The sequence below is a fragment of the Tachyglossus aculeatus genome, chromosome 22, assembly GCF_015852505.1.
Source record: "Tachyglossus aculeatus isolate mTacAcu1 chromosome 22, mTacAcu1.pri, whole genome shotgun sequence".
NCBI lineage: Eukaryota > Metazoa > Chordata > Mammalia > Monotremata > Tachyglossidae > Tachyglossus > Tachyglossus aculeatus.
In genome coordinates, this window is record NC_052087.1 from 41,615,137 (window position 1) to 41,631,423 (window position 16,287).

The following is a 16,287-nucleotide window of genomic DNA, read 5'->3' on the forward strand; positions in this document are numbered from 1 at the left end:
ATCCAGTTGTCCCAACTGGGGCTCACAGTCTTGATCCCCATTATGCAGATGAGGTAACTGAGACACAGAGAAGTTGTGACTTGCCCAAAGTCACTCAGCTGACAAGTGGCAGAGTTGGGATTAGAACCCATGACCTTGAACCCCCAAGCCTGGGCTCTTTCCAGTAAGCCATGCTACTTCTCTAAGGATGAGGGACTTCTCCCACCAAAAAGAATGGAAAATTCTTGATTCTGAGACATCAGGACTGAGAACCTGCATGAAGGAATTGATTATAGAGATGGTAGTTTAGGCATTACCACTTTCACTTTCTTGTCCCTACTAGTCGTGTTTCTATTTAGTGCAACAAGCGGAGAGAGGTGCAGCACACTGTGAAGTGCACTCAAGAATTTTTTGCAGCGGAGTCCAGTTGCTTCAGTGTGTTTCAGAAAGTAAAGAACCCTTTTTGTGTCTTTGCTAGAAACATGTGCTGTAAACAATGGGGGCTGCGATCGCACCTGTAAAGACACCTCTACCGGCGTTCACTGTAGCTGTCCAGTGGGATTCACCCTTCAATTGGATGGGAAGACCTGCAAAGGTAGGTTTTTGGCCTTTTAGGAGCAATGTTTGTCCAAGTGCTCGGTGTCTGCTTTACCTGAGACTGTGTGAAGATGAATGGATAACCTTCTTTGGGTGCCTCCAGCTTGGGTTCTGATTCATATTAATGGGGGATTTTCTATTTGGAGTGGGCTAGTGGAAGCTTGTAATCGAAGGATCTTAATTAGAACTAACTTAATTACATTAGCTGTTGTGAAGGTCAGCTTCTACATTCAGCCAATAGTTCCTGTCAGACTAAGATCTTACTAGAAAACAGTGGAAGATCAAGGAAATATCCATTTGGAAGAGATAACATCAACATATTATAAATAAAAGCCCTGATTATTATCCAAAGCAACTCTATGAAGAAAAACCTGTCCCATTAATTCTTGGTGATGAAGTGGAAACTCAACGACCTGTTACTATTTCGTGGGCATAAGTACAAAGAGGGTTGAGTTGCTAAATACGATAAAAAAGATAACAGGTTTACCAGATGGAATTTAGAAGGAAGGTTGAGTCATTTTTATAAATTAAATTCTACTTAACTCTGGTACAAGCTATCAGTGAAGGTGCTTGGGTCTCTATTGAGCTAGAGTATGCTAGAACAAACCATTCTAAATTTGCAGTGCATTCCTTGGTTCAAAAGTATTTATGGAATGCAGACTGGGATTAAATCACTGAATTATACTGGTGCAGTAGAGGGTTAATAAGACAAGATCCCTGGCCCACAGAGGGCTCACAATCCACAAAGGGACAAGGTGGTTGGGGACGGATTTAAATTTTGGAGATCAAACAATACAGGAACACAAAGTTAGCAATAAAGGGATGTTTTCAGGCTCCTTACTGCTTAGGCAAGGCTGTTCAGAGTCCAACAGTCAGCACCTTCTGAGTGATCTCGTCTACCTCCCCCTCACCCCTGTCTTGCCTCTGGCCTGGACCGTCCTTCCTCTTCATGTCTGACACAATTATTCTCCCCATCTTCAAAGGCTTACTGAAGGCACATCTCCTCCAGGAGGCCTTCTCTGACTAAACCCTCATTTCCTCCTCCCCTACTTCCTACTTGCAGTTGGATTAATACCCTTTATTCACCACTCCCTCAGCCCCATGGCCCTATCATGAATTTATTTATATTAATGTCTGTCTCCTCCTCTCGACTGTAAGCTCATTGTGGGCAGGGAGCCGTCTGCCAACTCTGTTAAATTGTATTCACCCAAGTGCTTAGTACCCTGCTCTGCACTCAGTAAGCACTCACTAAATACGACCGATTGATTGGCTCAAGCTTTCTCTTCAACCTCTTCCCACCCTGTCAGGCATGGCAGGATCAGAGCCCTGGATGATATAGGTGTGAAAAGTGTCCATCTAATGAGTGAATAAGAATCCACTATGTTTTTTCCCCATAACTTAGTCTTCACTATTAATGAGGTGTAATTTCACTTAGGATTCTGAATATTGCCCTATGGGATGAAGGCAGTTATATTTCCCAATTGGATTCATTAGCTAAGAAAGTGCTTCTCCCAAAGCATTCTGGGAGACTATTTTATGACTCTGTTTTACTGCTGAGAATCACAAAACATTTGCAATTTTCCTTTAGGGATCTATTGAGGAAATCAAACCACCACACTTCTTTGATTTGTTTGCTGTTTACAGATATTGATGAATGCCAGACCAGTAATGGAGACTGTGATCACTTCTGCAGAAACACTGTTGGCAGTTTTGATTGCAGCTGCAAAAAAGGATTTAAACTATTAACAGATGAGAAATCTTGTCAAGGTATGTGTTGTGGCCCATATAGGGAAAGCATATGGGGAATGGTTAAGTCTATAGCAAGATGACCTGCTGGTCTGAGACTAGGATTAAAAGTTAGAAATTGAATGCTGCCTCTTTCACTTACCTATTGTGTAGTCTCTTACAAATTGCTTACCCTCCTTTTACTCACTGTCATCATCTAGGAAGTGGAAAGATAAATACTACCACCCCTTGCATGGTAGAAATTAAATGGCTAGTTGCAAGAGAACTATTTGAAAAATGTGGTTAAAACAAATATCAGGTCCGTACAATAGTCCCCTCTATGGAACTCGAGGGTTTTAGTATTTGATTTTAGTCCTTGAGAAATCTATAGTTGCAGGGGACTCTGCTTGCCTCGTAAGGAGGAGTTAAAAAATAGATTGAGGAAGCTCCCTAAAGAAGATGAGCATACAATCCATTTATTCTGCAAATGTTGCCACAGGCTACTTGGGCAACCATGTCCCAAAATGGGTAGCAGTTGAGTTGGATTTGTAAATGGAACTGAATGTTCACATGAAACTGTGTGGGATTTACCATTCATTCGTTCATTCAATCAATCGTATTTATTGACTGCTTACTGTGTGCAGAGCACTGTACTAAGTGCTTCAGAAGTACACGTTACCAGACACAGTGGGAGTGTGTCACTTGTGCTCACCATCTTTTGCAGTCCAGGAAAAAGCCATCAGAAAAAATGTGCTGTTCTTTTCTTGCATCTAAAGGAATAATAACCTTTCAAGGAAAGAGAGATGTTCCATCTATCGTTATATTTAAAGGAATAGAATATAAATTCATCTCAAATGTTGATGATGATGATGAAGAAAACATCCCACATTTTATTCTCATAGATATTAGTTCCTCAGATTTTGCTCTGAAGTCTTATTTCTTGTTTCCCCTTAAAACATTATTTGCTGGTCTTGAACCTTTAAAAGAACTTCACTTGAAAACAGTACTCTGGTCAGAAGCACCTACACAGTGCACTCTTTAAAAGCTGATGAAGTCCTGGGAGTGGACAGGGTTTTAGATGGCTGCATGTCATGAATTCCACTGGTTTGATTTACAAGGCATATTTTTCCTTAATATAATGCCTCATAATGTATAGCACAAGACATCTTGTTGTAGCTGAGTAAACACATTAAAAAGGAATTAGAATAGTGATCTCATTGTCTTTGGCAAAGCTGCAGTCTCTAGCTAGCAGCCAAAGTAAAGCTGGTCAGCCGTTTGGCCGCTGAATGATTCCATTTCCTAGACAACCAACCGATATTAATGATGAAGTTCAGAAAACGACAGCAGCTTCCAGGAGAGAAACCTCACCCCACTGCGACTTCTCCTCACCTTTCTTCCTTCAGGCTGGGTAGAACAAATATTTGCCCAGAGCCAACTTGCTGGAATGATTAGGGATTTAAAAGATTTTTAGTAGAAGCTATCAACGGAGAGATTTTGTTGAGGTTACCCTTCTTTTTCCACTTTTTTTTCTGGTTTCCTCAAGTGTGTCTGGGGAAACAAAACTGATGTGATTTCCTGACCAGTGTGGAGAAAACCATCTTAAAAGAAGGAAATAGCAGGAATTGTTGAAAAGTTGGCCTCCCTTGAATTTATACTTACACTTCTTTTCCCATCTGGAAACACCAACAATTCTGTATTAAGACAACAAAACTGTTCAGGAAATGGAGCAAAGGTAGACTTGCCTGAATCAAAACGAAAAGCCTAATCTGGGGAAGAAAGTCTTAGTTAGCCATATTCTCCTTTACTATGGTCATTTCTAGTGTTCCAAACGAGGTAGTAGTGATGGTACTCCTTGGGTGTCTCCAGCGCTTAGAACAGTGCTTTGCACATAGTAAGAGCTTAACAAATACCATCATTATTATTCTCAATCAGCAGGGCCTAGTGGAGAGTGGGAGTCAGAAGGTCATGGGTTCTAATCCTGGCTGCGTTACTTGTCTGTTGTGTAACCTTGGGCAAGTCACTTCACTTCTCTGTGCCTCAGTTCCTTCATCTGTAAGATGGGGATTAAGAAGGACAGAGACTGTGTCCAACCCACTTATCTTGTATATGCCCCAGCGCTTAGAACAGTGCTTACTAGTGTTAGTAAGCGCTTAAAAAATACCATGTTTATTATTATTATTATAATTCTGAATGTAATGCACTAAACTAAGGGCTTGGGAAGTACAACAGAGGCACAAGACATATTCCCTGTCCTTAAGAGGCTTACACTCTAATGGATTCATTCAGTCATTCAGTCATATTTACTGACTACATATTCTACTGTGTGTAGAGCCCTGTACTAAGTGCTTGGGAAGTACAGTGAAGATAAGTATAGGATTGTAATAGTTTTTAAGATCGACAGATTCATGATGTTTTTCTACAAGGCAGGATCCCTTCAAGGCCCTACTGAGAGCTCACCTCCTCCAGGAGGCCTTCCCAGACTGAGCCCCTTCCTTCCTCTCCCCCTCGTCCCCCTCTCCATCCCCCTCCATCTTACCTCCTTCCCTTCCCCGCAGCACCTGTATATATGTATATATGTTTGTACATATTTATTACTCTATTTATTTATTTATTTTACTTGTACATATCTATTCTATTTATTTTATTTTGTTAGTGTGTTTGGTTTTGTCTTCCCCTTTTAGACTGTGAGCCCACTGTTGAGTAGGGACTGTCTCTATATGTTGCCAATTTGTACTTCCCAAGCGCTTAGTACAGTGCTCTGCACACAGTAAGCGCTCAATAAATACGATTGATGATGATTAAGCAGTGGTGAGAATTTTGGAGATTTTCCATGGATGCAATGGAAAAAGTCTCTATCATCATGGTAATTAATCTTTTCTGGTAAAAATTCATGACCAGTATTAGAACATGGAGTCTTCCTGAAGGAGTGGGCAGGTTGCTTTGAGAGAATTATCTGGAAATCATCACCCTCCCCATGTGACATTTGACTAACTGGCCAACTGGCCCCTTAAAGCCAAATGTAGCTAACTTGACCCTTTGAAAATTCCAGACATCGACGAGTGCTCTTTTGAAAGGACCTGCGACCACACCTGCATCAATTATCCTGGCTCATTTGAGTGCACTTGTGACAAAGGGTACAGTCTGTACGGCTTCACCCATTGTGGAGGTGAGAGAAATATACCCGCAGACACACACTGGTTGAAGAGGTAACTTAGACAACCCTGTGCAGAGTCACATCATCTCCTCTGAAAGGCCTTACCCATTTAATCCCTCTCTTCCCTGGCTCCCTCTCCCTTGGGTGTCAGCTGTACATTTGGATCTGTGACTTTTGGGCATTTAATATTTCCTCACCCTCAACCCCACAGTACCTAAGTACATATCTTTAAATTATATATGATATTTATTTATATTGTTGCCTGTCTCCCTCCCTCATTTGGGACAGGAAGCAGGTCTGCCAATTTGAGGTCTTATACTCTTCCAGGTGGTTAGTACCATGCTCTGTACCTAGTAAGCTCTCAATAAATACCATCAATGATGATAGGCAGGGGCAAGGGCTTCTGTAGGGCAGGGTTATTTTTCTACATCTGATTTTATGCTGGTTGGTGCAGTGCTTACGTTCTGTGAGTACACATTTTATGGAGCAATAAACACCCCCGCTGGTATAAATCACAGGAAGGAGAATATGGCCCATCATTTATAGTTCACCCAAGTCGAGTGAAATGGAGCAGAAGGGAAACTGAGTGCTCTCAGGCGTGAAGTTCCTTATTTACCAGAGGGAAGTCATGAGTAAGAGAATAAATAAGGCCAATCCATGAACTGAAACTCAATCCTGAGGAACTTCCCTGTCTCCAGTCTGCACCCAATAAGCGCTCACTAAAGACCATTGATTGATTTTGGGGGATGGAACATGCATGCTAGAAGAGAACAAAGGAACCCTGCCAGCTAGATCTTACTTGTAGACTATTTGTGGACTCATGTTGTCAGAAGTGCTGGCACCATCATAATTTTTGTATCAATAGCGTTTATGAAGTAGTCCATGAGTACAGGGCAATGCACTAAGATTTGGGGGAGCACACAAAAGAAATAAGGGCTTGATAGTCTAGTGGAGAAGACTGGTGGACACGAAGTGCCAAATGTATCATAGCTGAGAGTGAGAGAATAGGTATAGGGACTGGATATAAGAGAATGACAAATAGCTATGTTCAATCAGTCATTTGTATTTATTGAGCACTTATTATGTGTAAAGCATAAGCAATAGGGAGAGTACAATATGACTGAATAAGCAGACATGTTCCCTGCCCATAATGAGTGTACCATCTAGAGGGGGGAGACAGATGTTAATATGAATAATTAATACGCAGGGGTGCTAAAGTGGCTAATGGGATGGCATGATCAGGAAGAAGGAGATCAACCATGGAGATGTTTTAGGAAGACCTTGAAGGAAGGGAGGAGAGTGGTTTGGCAAAACTGAGGGGAAATTCAATACAGACAAGGGAGGCATGACCAATGGTACATTCCTCCTCTCTTAATGAAGCTAATAATAATAATAATGATGGCATTTATTAAGTGCTTACTATGTGCAAACCACTGTTCTAAGTGCTGAAGCACTGTTCTAAGCACTGGATATGAGAGACGCAGCAAGGCTGAGTGGAAAGAGCACAGGCTTGGGAATTGGAGGACGTGGGTTCTAATCCCGCCTCTGCCACTTGTCTGCTGTGTGACCTTGGGTAAATCACTTAACTTCTCTGTGCCTCAGTTACCTCATCTGTAAAATGGGGATTAAAACTGTGAGTACCAGGTGGGATTACCTGATAACCCTGTATCATACCAGTGCTTAGAACAGTACTTGGCACATAGTAAGCACTTAACAAATACCATTATTATTATTATTATTATTGATAAATATGAAAGCTGATCCTTCCCAGGTGATCTGAATTTTGCCTATTGGTCCTCCAAAATATCCCAAGGGAAGAGGAACACAAATGTTTACCTGTGCTATGATTACCAGCAAGTTTACCTAATTTTTTGGGAAGTTGCTGGTTTCCTCTTTTTCAAAGAGAATTGGACAGGGAATTGGTAAGGACTAGGTTTTCCAATTTTGCTCTTGACTTGTTCTCTGAACCTGAGCAAATCATTTTCCTCCCCTGAGATTCTTCTGAAAAGTGGGTCTGATAATACTTGCCCTCTCCGTACTCATTTGCTTGTGAGGGTTATAAAATGCTTAGAAGAAAGTGAAGCATTGAGAATAATAATAATAATAATAACAACCATTGTATTTACTAAGTGTTTACTGCATTCTAGGCACTGTACAAAGTGCTGGAGTAGATTAAAGCTAATTGGGTTGGCCACAGTCTGTGTCCCATGTGGGGCTAACGTCTTAATCCCCATTTTCCAGATGAGATAACTGAGGTACAGAGAAGTCAAGTAACTGCCCAAAGTCACAGAGCAGACAAGTGGCAGAGCTGGGATTAGAACTCAAAATTTTGTCATTGTTCTTTAATGAGTGCTCACTTCAGGAAAAAAAAAACATTTCTTCCCTCTTCTTAGCTTACTCCATGAATCTCCGGTTTCTCCATCACCAAATGAGAGGCTAACATCACTCAAGAAAGAGGTGCATGGTCTTTTTCATGAAGGACTTTTTTCTTCCCCAGATGTTAATGAGTGTAGCATCAACAATGGAGGCTGCCAGCAAATCTGTGTGAACACCTTGGGAGGCTATAAATGTCAGTGTCACTCAAACCACAAACTTCACTGGAATAAAAAGGATTGTGTAGGTAAGGAGCATTCAGGATATTTTCTTCATAACTGAGCTTTGATCGTTTGGCTTGAAGGATTTGCAGCTCCATGAATTCTTAATCTGGCCAGCCAATTGGTGTAGAGCATTGATTTCCTCTATTGCAGGACAACTTTAAATTGTAATCCACTGTGATGGTGGTTTTTTAAAAAGTTGAAAAACAGGAGATACTTTGAGGGAAAATTTGTTGCTGTTTTTTGTTTTCTTTTTTCCATCCAGGCCTTAGCTTTCTTTGTACTTTTCTGCATGGGAAAATGTCACGGAGAGGAGCTAATTCAATATGTTGGCAAATGACTTCTGGAAACTTTCATTTTTATGTGGTTCTAATCCTCCAACTTCCTCTTCCCTTTTCCAAGGATTAATCGCATGCCATATGGTTTGGTCTATCCATCTTTCCATGTCATTTCACCCATTAAGGTGTTTGTCTTCCCATGAGCATTTATGTTTTGTCCTGTTTAGAGGTGGAGGGGTTCCTGCCCGATAATGTATCATCCCGAGTGTTGCTGCGCTGTGTTAAGAGTGGTGGAGGTGAGAGATGCTTCTTGATCTGCCAATCAGATATTCACCTCACTTCAGGTGAGTAAGTGAGAGCCCTAGAGGTCAATAATGAATCAATAAGGGGGAAATTTAGGGATGTTAGATGGAATGTCCAGAGTTCTGGTGGAGGGAGAACTCCGACATGATTAGTCATTGGTTCTCATCCAAGATGACATTTCTTTTATTCTTATTTTTAGTGCCCTCAGTTCCAGGGTTCTTTCAGCTATTTAATGTGCAAAGGACACTGGGTTCTGTTGGGGGAAACAGTAACGGAAATGCAATTTAGCAGTTCTTCTTTGATAACCTTTCTAAATGGGCTTTGTTTCCAAAATCTGGCACTAACAGTCCGTGTCCTGATGTCTAATTGTTGACTCTTGGTCTCTGTCCGTTAGGATTTCAAGATGCCTACACGATCACCTGTGGCTCCTCTTCCCATCCCAGGAGCAAACAGAATAAATCAAATGACTTTTATCACTCGGGTAATTACCAGATTTTTATGCCTTATGTTGAGTTCAGTGTTCCCTGTTTTTGTATGTACTCATTCCTGGGGGTCCAACTCCACAAATGCTCTTACCCAGGTTGCATTATATGGGGGAAAGAATAGCAGTTGACATTCCAGTAACTTTCCAGGTGTTTGAAGTTTCTGGCAACCTAAGCGCCTGCCAGAATGTTCCATCTAGAAAGTATCCAATCCACACGCTTAGCATTCTGGTGGAGATGGATGAAATTCTCTCTTCCACCTCCCTCAATCTGTTAAGAAAAGGGAAGTTTAGGTCTCTCTTGGCTTGCCCAGTTGGGGAATTATGAAACCATAGAAGCCTCTACCACTACAAATTTGCTATCCAGTCATTGGCCTTCGCATCTCCAAGAATTCATGTGCTATGCCTCACTCTTCATGAGTTCCCTAGTGAGCCTGGGCAGGCTCACTTCTTGCATGCACCAGTGATTCCCATGTGCAAGTCCAAGTAGTAAGGAAGCAGCAGATAGCAGCATGGCCTAGTGGTTAGAGCACAGGCCTGAGAGCCAGGAGGACCTGAGTTTTAATCCTGGCTCTGCCACTTGTCAGCTGTGTGACCTTGGGCAAGTCACTTAATTTCTCTGTACCTCAGTTACCTCATCTAAAAAAGCCCTATGAGTCCTGTGAAGGACAAGGACTGTGTCCAACCCAACTATTTTGTATCTACCCAGCATTTAGTACAGTGCCTGGCATGTAGTAAGCCCTTAACAAATACCACAACTATTATTAGTAGAAGTAATGGTAGTGATATTAATAATAATAACAACTCTAGAGATTGTTTCTGCATAATTTGGGAGCTCGGGCATCGCAAAAGGAGAGGCAAAGTTATGGGACATAGGCCCCAGGTACCAATTATCTAGGGCCTCCTGCAGACAACTGCACCAAACTAGCCAAGATGAGTGAACTGAATTCAGGACCTTGGGCCTGAGAGGAGTAAACCCCTCCCTACCTCTTTGAATTTAAGGACCATCTTTTTCAGAGTCCCTCTGGGTGGGTTGTAATCACTAGAAAGTGACGGTTATGTCCACCCGAAGTAATCAGGTCACGGTTCCATGAGAGCTGGATGACTTTTGCTTGTTGTCCCCTGGCCAGCTCCAGGTAAATCACCCTGCCACTGCCACCCGTAGTCCAGGTAAACCTTTTTTAAAATTAAATTTTTCTTCATGTGCTCTGATCCTACCTACTGTCCTCCTCTTTAAAATTCTGTCCCTAAGCCTCCATGAATCACCATCACCACTCCCCACTGGCCCTGGGAACCCTTCCATCCCTTCTGTGAAGGCACCACTGTGCTCTGAAACCCTGAACCTACCCTGCGTGTTCCACTTAAAAACAAACAATTTTTCCTGCTCCGGCCAAACTAGCTCCTTCCTTTCTGCATGGTTCCCTTCTAGCCCCCTCCACGTGGGACCCCCAAGGTTGTGGAGTAGTGGGGTCAAACGGTGAGGTTGGGGAGGAGGCCTGGGATAGGATGGTCTCCCTGTGGTTTGGAGGGTCCTAGAAAGTGTGGGCTGAAAAGGAACAGCATGAATGAGAAGGGACAGGGCCACAGGGGAACTAGTTTTTGTAAATTAAAAGAAAGGGGCATACAAGGTAGATTCAGCGTTTGGGGCATGACGCCATCCAGGGAGAGAGTGAGTTCAGAATTTGGGGGTCTGGCATGAGGAGAAAGAGTAGACGTTGCAGGGGGAACTGTGGAAACAGAAATTTATAGGACAGCAGGGAGATGGGGGAGAGGGGTGGTGGGGTGAGCAGAGAAAGCTGGACAAATAAAGAAAAAAAGAAGTGTTTAATGGTTTACCTGGCTGGTAGGTGACAGCAGCAGGGTGTATTTCCATTGATGCTGACAACAAGCAAAGATACCTCTCTTTCACTTACTCCTAGGTCCTATCTAGCAGATAGCAGAGAAGCAGCGTGGCTCAGTGGAAAGAGCCCGGGCTTTGGAGTCAGAGGTCATGGGTTCGAATCCCCACTCCGCCACATGCCTGCTGTGTGATCTTGGGCATGTCACTTAACTTCTCTGGGCCTCAGTTACCTCATCTGGAAAATTGGGATTAAGACTGTGAGCCCCACGTGGGACAACCTGATCACCTTGTATCCTCCCCAGCGCTTAGAACAGTGCTTTGCACATAGTAAGCGCTTAACAAATGCCATCATTATTATCTAGTCTGGGTAATACTGCCCAAAGTAAGACTTGCTCTTTGGGTCTGAATTTCATTTTTCTTTTAATGTAAAAGTGGAGCTGTTAAATTTCTAACTCCACAGGTAGGATTTTTTTTTCCTTTTAGTTCTATAATCTTCCATACCCCAGTTCAAAGGGAAAACTGTGGCACCCAGGCAAGGCTAATGGAGAGGGCTTCTCCTCAGCCTAGGGGTAGCTGCAGGGAGCCAGACCAGGTCTCCTAAGAGGGTTAAAAATGTTTGCTATGTCCTAGCCTGCAGATGGCTCAGTGTTACCTGGTGTTTCCATTCCTTTGCCTCTGAAGGTAACATCTCTCACTGTTTCTTTCTGAAGATGTCTCCACCATCAGGACAAGTGTAACCTTTAAGTTTAATGAAGGAAAGTGTAGTTTGAAAAAAGCTGAGCTGTTTCCAGAGGGTCTGCGGCAAAAGACACCAGGTATGTTAGGTTATCCCAAGAACTAATGGGCTGATTTAGGCAGGGGGAATGCCTTGTGAGCTCGTTGAGGGCAGGGATCGTGTCTACTTACTCTGTTGTACCCTCCCAAGTACTTAGTCTGGTTCTCTGCCCAAGGCAAGGATTTGGTAAAAACTGTTGATTGATTGAGTGAGGCTGGGGCAAGGACTCTAAGCTCAACCAAGTCAGAAGCCTGAACGAGTGGCTCTATCTTCAGTTTATTGCTGCCAGGCTGACTGATTGAGGGTTATGTTGCTCAGTGAATGGGGGGCACTTCAGATGAGTTCATAAAGGTCACCCTTCACTGAGGCCCTTTTCCAAAGCAGGGGAGTGAGCCAGTATCCCAGCCAAAGTTTGCTCTGCATATGCTCATGTAGACTGAAACATCTGAACGGCTCCAACCCCTCAGCCTTCAATATAGGTTGTTTTTCAGAGAGTTTTTCTCTATGGGACTTTTTTCAGCTCTTTGGAACTTTGGGGGCTTCAAGGACCTAATTACATTTAAAATGGACTCAATCCATTTGCTGAGTTCTGCCCCCAAATAAGAGAAACGAGATTTGACTTGGAGAGGAAAATAGAAGTGTTAACGATTACGAGAAAATGAGTGACTGTCCAGTCGTTTGTGTTCCCACTGAAGTCAGAGCTCCTGTGGTCTTTGGGAAGAACAGGAAACAACCTAATGAAGTTAGGCTTTAATAACTACACAAGAACCCAGTTAACTCTCTCACTGTGGTCACAGAAAATTACTTCAGGAATTTCACGTTTTGGAAATTTTGTAACATGTAGGACTCTCATTCAGCCTATTTGTAGCTGTGGGACAAAAATATAAGTAAATTATTTTTGGGAAAAAAAAAGAGATCATTTGGCAAAGCAGGCTCCTTGGTTTTTGGCTACAGAACACTGACCATCATCAAAAAAGTATCTTGAGTTTCATTCAGTCAATCAATCAATGGCATTTGATATGGATGGACTTTAGTATAGATATGATCTAGGGGGTTACTGTGGGCACTTTTAGTCTCCTGGGAATGTGTCTGTGATATTGTTTATACCTCTTGTTATTGTATTGCCTTACTGTTCTTGGGTATTCAAAGCTAAATATTACCATGGATAGGTTTACTGCTTTTCTCTTTTCATTACCCCTAAGTGAGGGTGTCTGAAAACAGAATTTTAGGGTCTATTCAGAAAGCTCTGTTCTTTTCTCACTTTGAAATCTCCATTTTCTCTATTGGACATCTTAATCAGTTTTTTTAGTATTCCACTGTGGTAACCCAAGCAGGAGACTGGAAACTTTGAGACAAATAGAAATTACTAATGAATTTTTGAGATATGTCAACTCTGTTTTCATACCTGTAGCTATAGTCTACAGAAACAGAAAACATCTATCAGCCCAGTGGTTCCTCAGTAGGCAGAATTTTTAAGTAATACAGGAAGAGACACTAGCTCAAAATTAAAATGTGTCACTGGGCTCTAAGCAAAACTTGTACATGGTTTGCCATATCTTTAGCATCTGGCGTTAATCATTTGGTCCTTGGAGAATTTTCATAACAAAATGTTTACTGAGCTCTAGCAAATGTTCAACTGTGCATTTTGCCAGGATTTTGCTTCCTATAACTTTGTTTTTTCATGCAGAGAAGCACAATACAGTAAAAGAGAGCTTCCACTACATCAACCTGACATGCAATTCTGGCAGAAAAGTCCCTGGAGCGTCTGACAGAACCACATCATCCAAAGAAATGTTTATCACTGTTGACTTTGAGCTTGAAACTAACCAAAAGGATGTGTCAGGTTGGTTGGAAAACAGCTCAGGGTGAAGTTGAGGCTGTCGCCGCTTGCTCCGTATTTCTTCACCTTTCACTTTCATCTTTATGTCCATAAATGAATAAACAAAAGTATCTCCTGGTTTTTTGGTCCCCATGCTACCTCGAGTGCCTGGGAAACTCGCAAGAACCCAGCAGTTGCCATTCTGTGATTACAGGACTTCTGTTTCCATTCACTGTCGCCTCGCCTCTTGATGTCCTACTGAAAAAAATCTCTCCCATTCCCGTCCCTGCCTCTGCTCTTGACAGTTAGCGAATGTCAACGTTCAGTCTGGCAGCTGGGCTCTGCATTGCTGCCCCGCACCCTGGTTCTTCCTTGGGTCTTACTCTCGTCGCTTTTCCCTCTATAGCCTCGTGCAATTTGAGCTGCATTCGCAAGAGGACAGAGAAGAAGCTGCGCAAAACCATCCGCCTCCTGCGGAAAACCATCCACCGGGAGCAGTTTTTCCTCCGCTTCTCTGACATCGATCATGAGGTGGCCAGAAGGAGCTCAAGAGCTCCAGAGCACCCCGCAGAATCCTGTAGCGTGGGGCAAGGCTGGAGGGACAACCGCTGTGGTAAGTGGTCGGATCTGTAGCCCGAACCCTGGTTGCGGTTGCTGAAATATTTAGATGGGAAAGCTGAACCTGGGGCAAATCAGGGAGAGACTAGTGGAAATGGGAAAGGGCAACTGGGTTTAGGGAGACGCTGTGTGGACTATGGATAGAATGTGGTCCTGAGAGAGGATCTGGGTTCTAATCCTGCCTCCACTTCTAATCCTTTGTGACTTTGGGCAAGTCACCTCATTTCTATGTCTCTCTGTCACCTCATCTGTAAAATGGGGATTGCGACTGGAGGCCCCATGTGGGACAGGAACTGTGTCCAACCCGATTTGCGTGTATCCTCCACAGCCCTAAGTACTGAGTCTGGCACACAGTAAGCGCTTAACAAATACCACAGCTATTATTATTATTATTATGGGGATTAAGACTGTGAGCCCCACGTGGAACATGAACTATGTCCAACCCAATTGACTTGAATCTGCTTCAGTGCTTAGTAGGGCCTGGTACATAGTAAGCACTTTAGAAATACCATTAAAAAAAGGGAGAAGAGAAGAGCAGAAGTACCCAACTGAGAACAGTCAGATTCAGAATAGCCAGGGCCAAAGAGGGAGGGGTTGACAAATTCCTAATGAAGTGTATATTTCCCTCAGGACAGGAGTGGGTTCTATAAATCTTGAATATCTATAATAGATATATATATTCAACCTCAGAAAGGTCCTGACTTTAATGCACTTTAGAATTAGGAGATTTCTGAAATGGGGAGAGGGGCAGGGGTAAAGTGAGGGGGCTAAGGTAATGTAATAAGCAAGTGGTGAAGCTGGGAATGGATCCTGGGGAAACTCAATCCAGTGCCCTGTCACCTTAGGTATTATTGTCTAATAACTTGATCTTTTTATTTGCCAAAACATGGATAGCATTTCTGCCTGCCTAGTGGCTGATTGCCAAATATCCCTGACCTTTTATCTCAGCTGCTTCTCTGCTCTTCTTTTTTTCCCTTCTTTAAATTCCTAGGAATTACCAGCCCCATCTGAAAATGATAGGGTGTCTTTGCCCTGGCTGGGGAATTCAGGAGAGACTGGAAGAATCTGATGCTTCAGAAGGCTGCTTCTGGCTGATCTTTCAGGACCAAGTTGCTTTCACCACCCACTTGTCATCTTGTTGGGTGAAGGCCATGTACAGTAGTTAGTGTACCCTGCTCGCAGGCAGATGCTCACGGAAAGCAGTTTTAGAGCCAAGGACACCAAAGCTCCTCCTGCTAGGTTCTGCCATAGCACTGACAGTGATGCATGTTTCTGAAGTACAAAGGTTTAAGGATAAGGGTCAGATGTTATCTTAATAGGAGGCCTAATGACCATTATTCAGACCACCTGGGGTATTTTTCATGTAACCTTTTTGTGATCAATCAGTGTCCCTTTAAAATGCTTGTCAAACTAAATTAGATTAAAAAAAATATGTATATAAAGGTCTGGCTTTTTACCAGCAGTCCCATTGCTATGGAATTCATTTTTGGAACTGAGGTGGCCCCAATCTTGACAGCCTAGAAATCACCTTCGATGTTGTTATGATAAGGGAGGGAACAACACGATAAATTAATGATTTACCCATCTCCTCTCTCTCGGGCTGCGGGTTGGGCACAAGGGTAAGGAATGAGAGGTGGTGTAAGGGTCAGATGTACTGGAAAGAAGTTTACACTTTCCCCTTGTTTACATAGCAGATTTGCAGTAGGGAAGGGCAAGTTAATGGATTTGGAAAGCAACCTTCATGTGGAGAAATGTTCAAGGGCTTCTTGATGTGGGAAAAATCATTCAGTAACATAGATGTGGGGTAGGGACTTCGGAGTGAATAGAATGGTGAGTTTGACTTGAGATTATCAATCAATCAATGGTGTTTATTGAGACCTTATGCTGTGTAGAGCACTATGCTCAGCTCTTGGAAGAGTGAAAGAGAAAAGAATTAGTCCCAGGCTTAAACTGGACAGAAGTCTATAAGACCTCAGGCCTGCTATCATCTCCTAAGGCTGACATCTTCTCTGAGGGGTGCAAGGAGCAAGGGCTGGGAAATGTGTTCTTGGCTGGCCGGAGGAGGAATACTTTTTTTTTAATTATTAAAGCCCTAGAGTTATATCAGACAGAACAGAGTCAGCA

General features: G+C 42.8%; 1 protein-coding gene across 3 annotated transcripts in view; it reads left to right on the top strand.

Moving 5' to 3' along the window:
* The window catches only part of SCUBE2 (signal peptide, CUB domain and EGF like domain containing 2), an 80,936-nt gene that overhangs the window by 43,106 nt on the left and 21,543 nt on the right, over positions 1-16,287 (top strand). For 2 of the 3 annotated variants that reach the window (XM_038765160.1, XM_038765161.1), the window contains 9 exons: positions 458-574; positions 2,221-2,343; positions 5,351-5,467; positions 7,953-8,075; positions 8,555-8,671; positions 9,025-9,111; positions 11,662-11,766; positions 13,414-13,569; positions 13,952-14,158. In XM_038765160.1, the coding sequence (XP_038621088.1) occupies positions 458-574; positions 2,221-2,343; positions 5,351-5,467; positions 7,953-8,075; positions 8,555-8,671; positions 9,025-9,111; positions 11,662-11,766; positions 13,414-13,569; positions 13,952-14,158 (1,152 nt within the window). The remainder of the gene's footprint in view (positions 1-457; positions 575-2,220; positions 2,344-5,350; positions 5,468-7,952; positions 8,076-8,554; positions 8,672-9,024; positions 9,112-11,661; positions 11,767-13,413; positions 13,570-13,951; positions 14,159-16,287) is intronic. The other variant, XM_038765162.1, reaches the window with a different exon arrangement.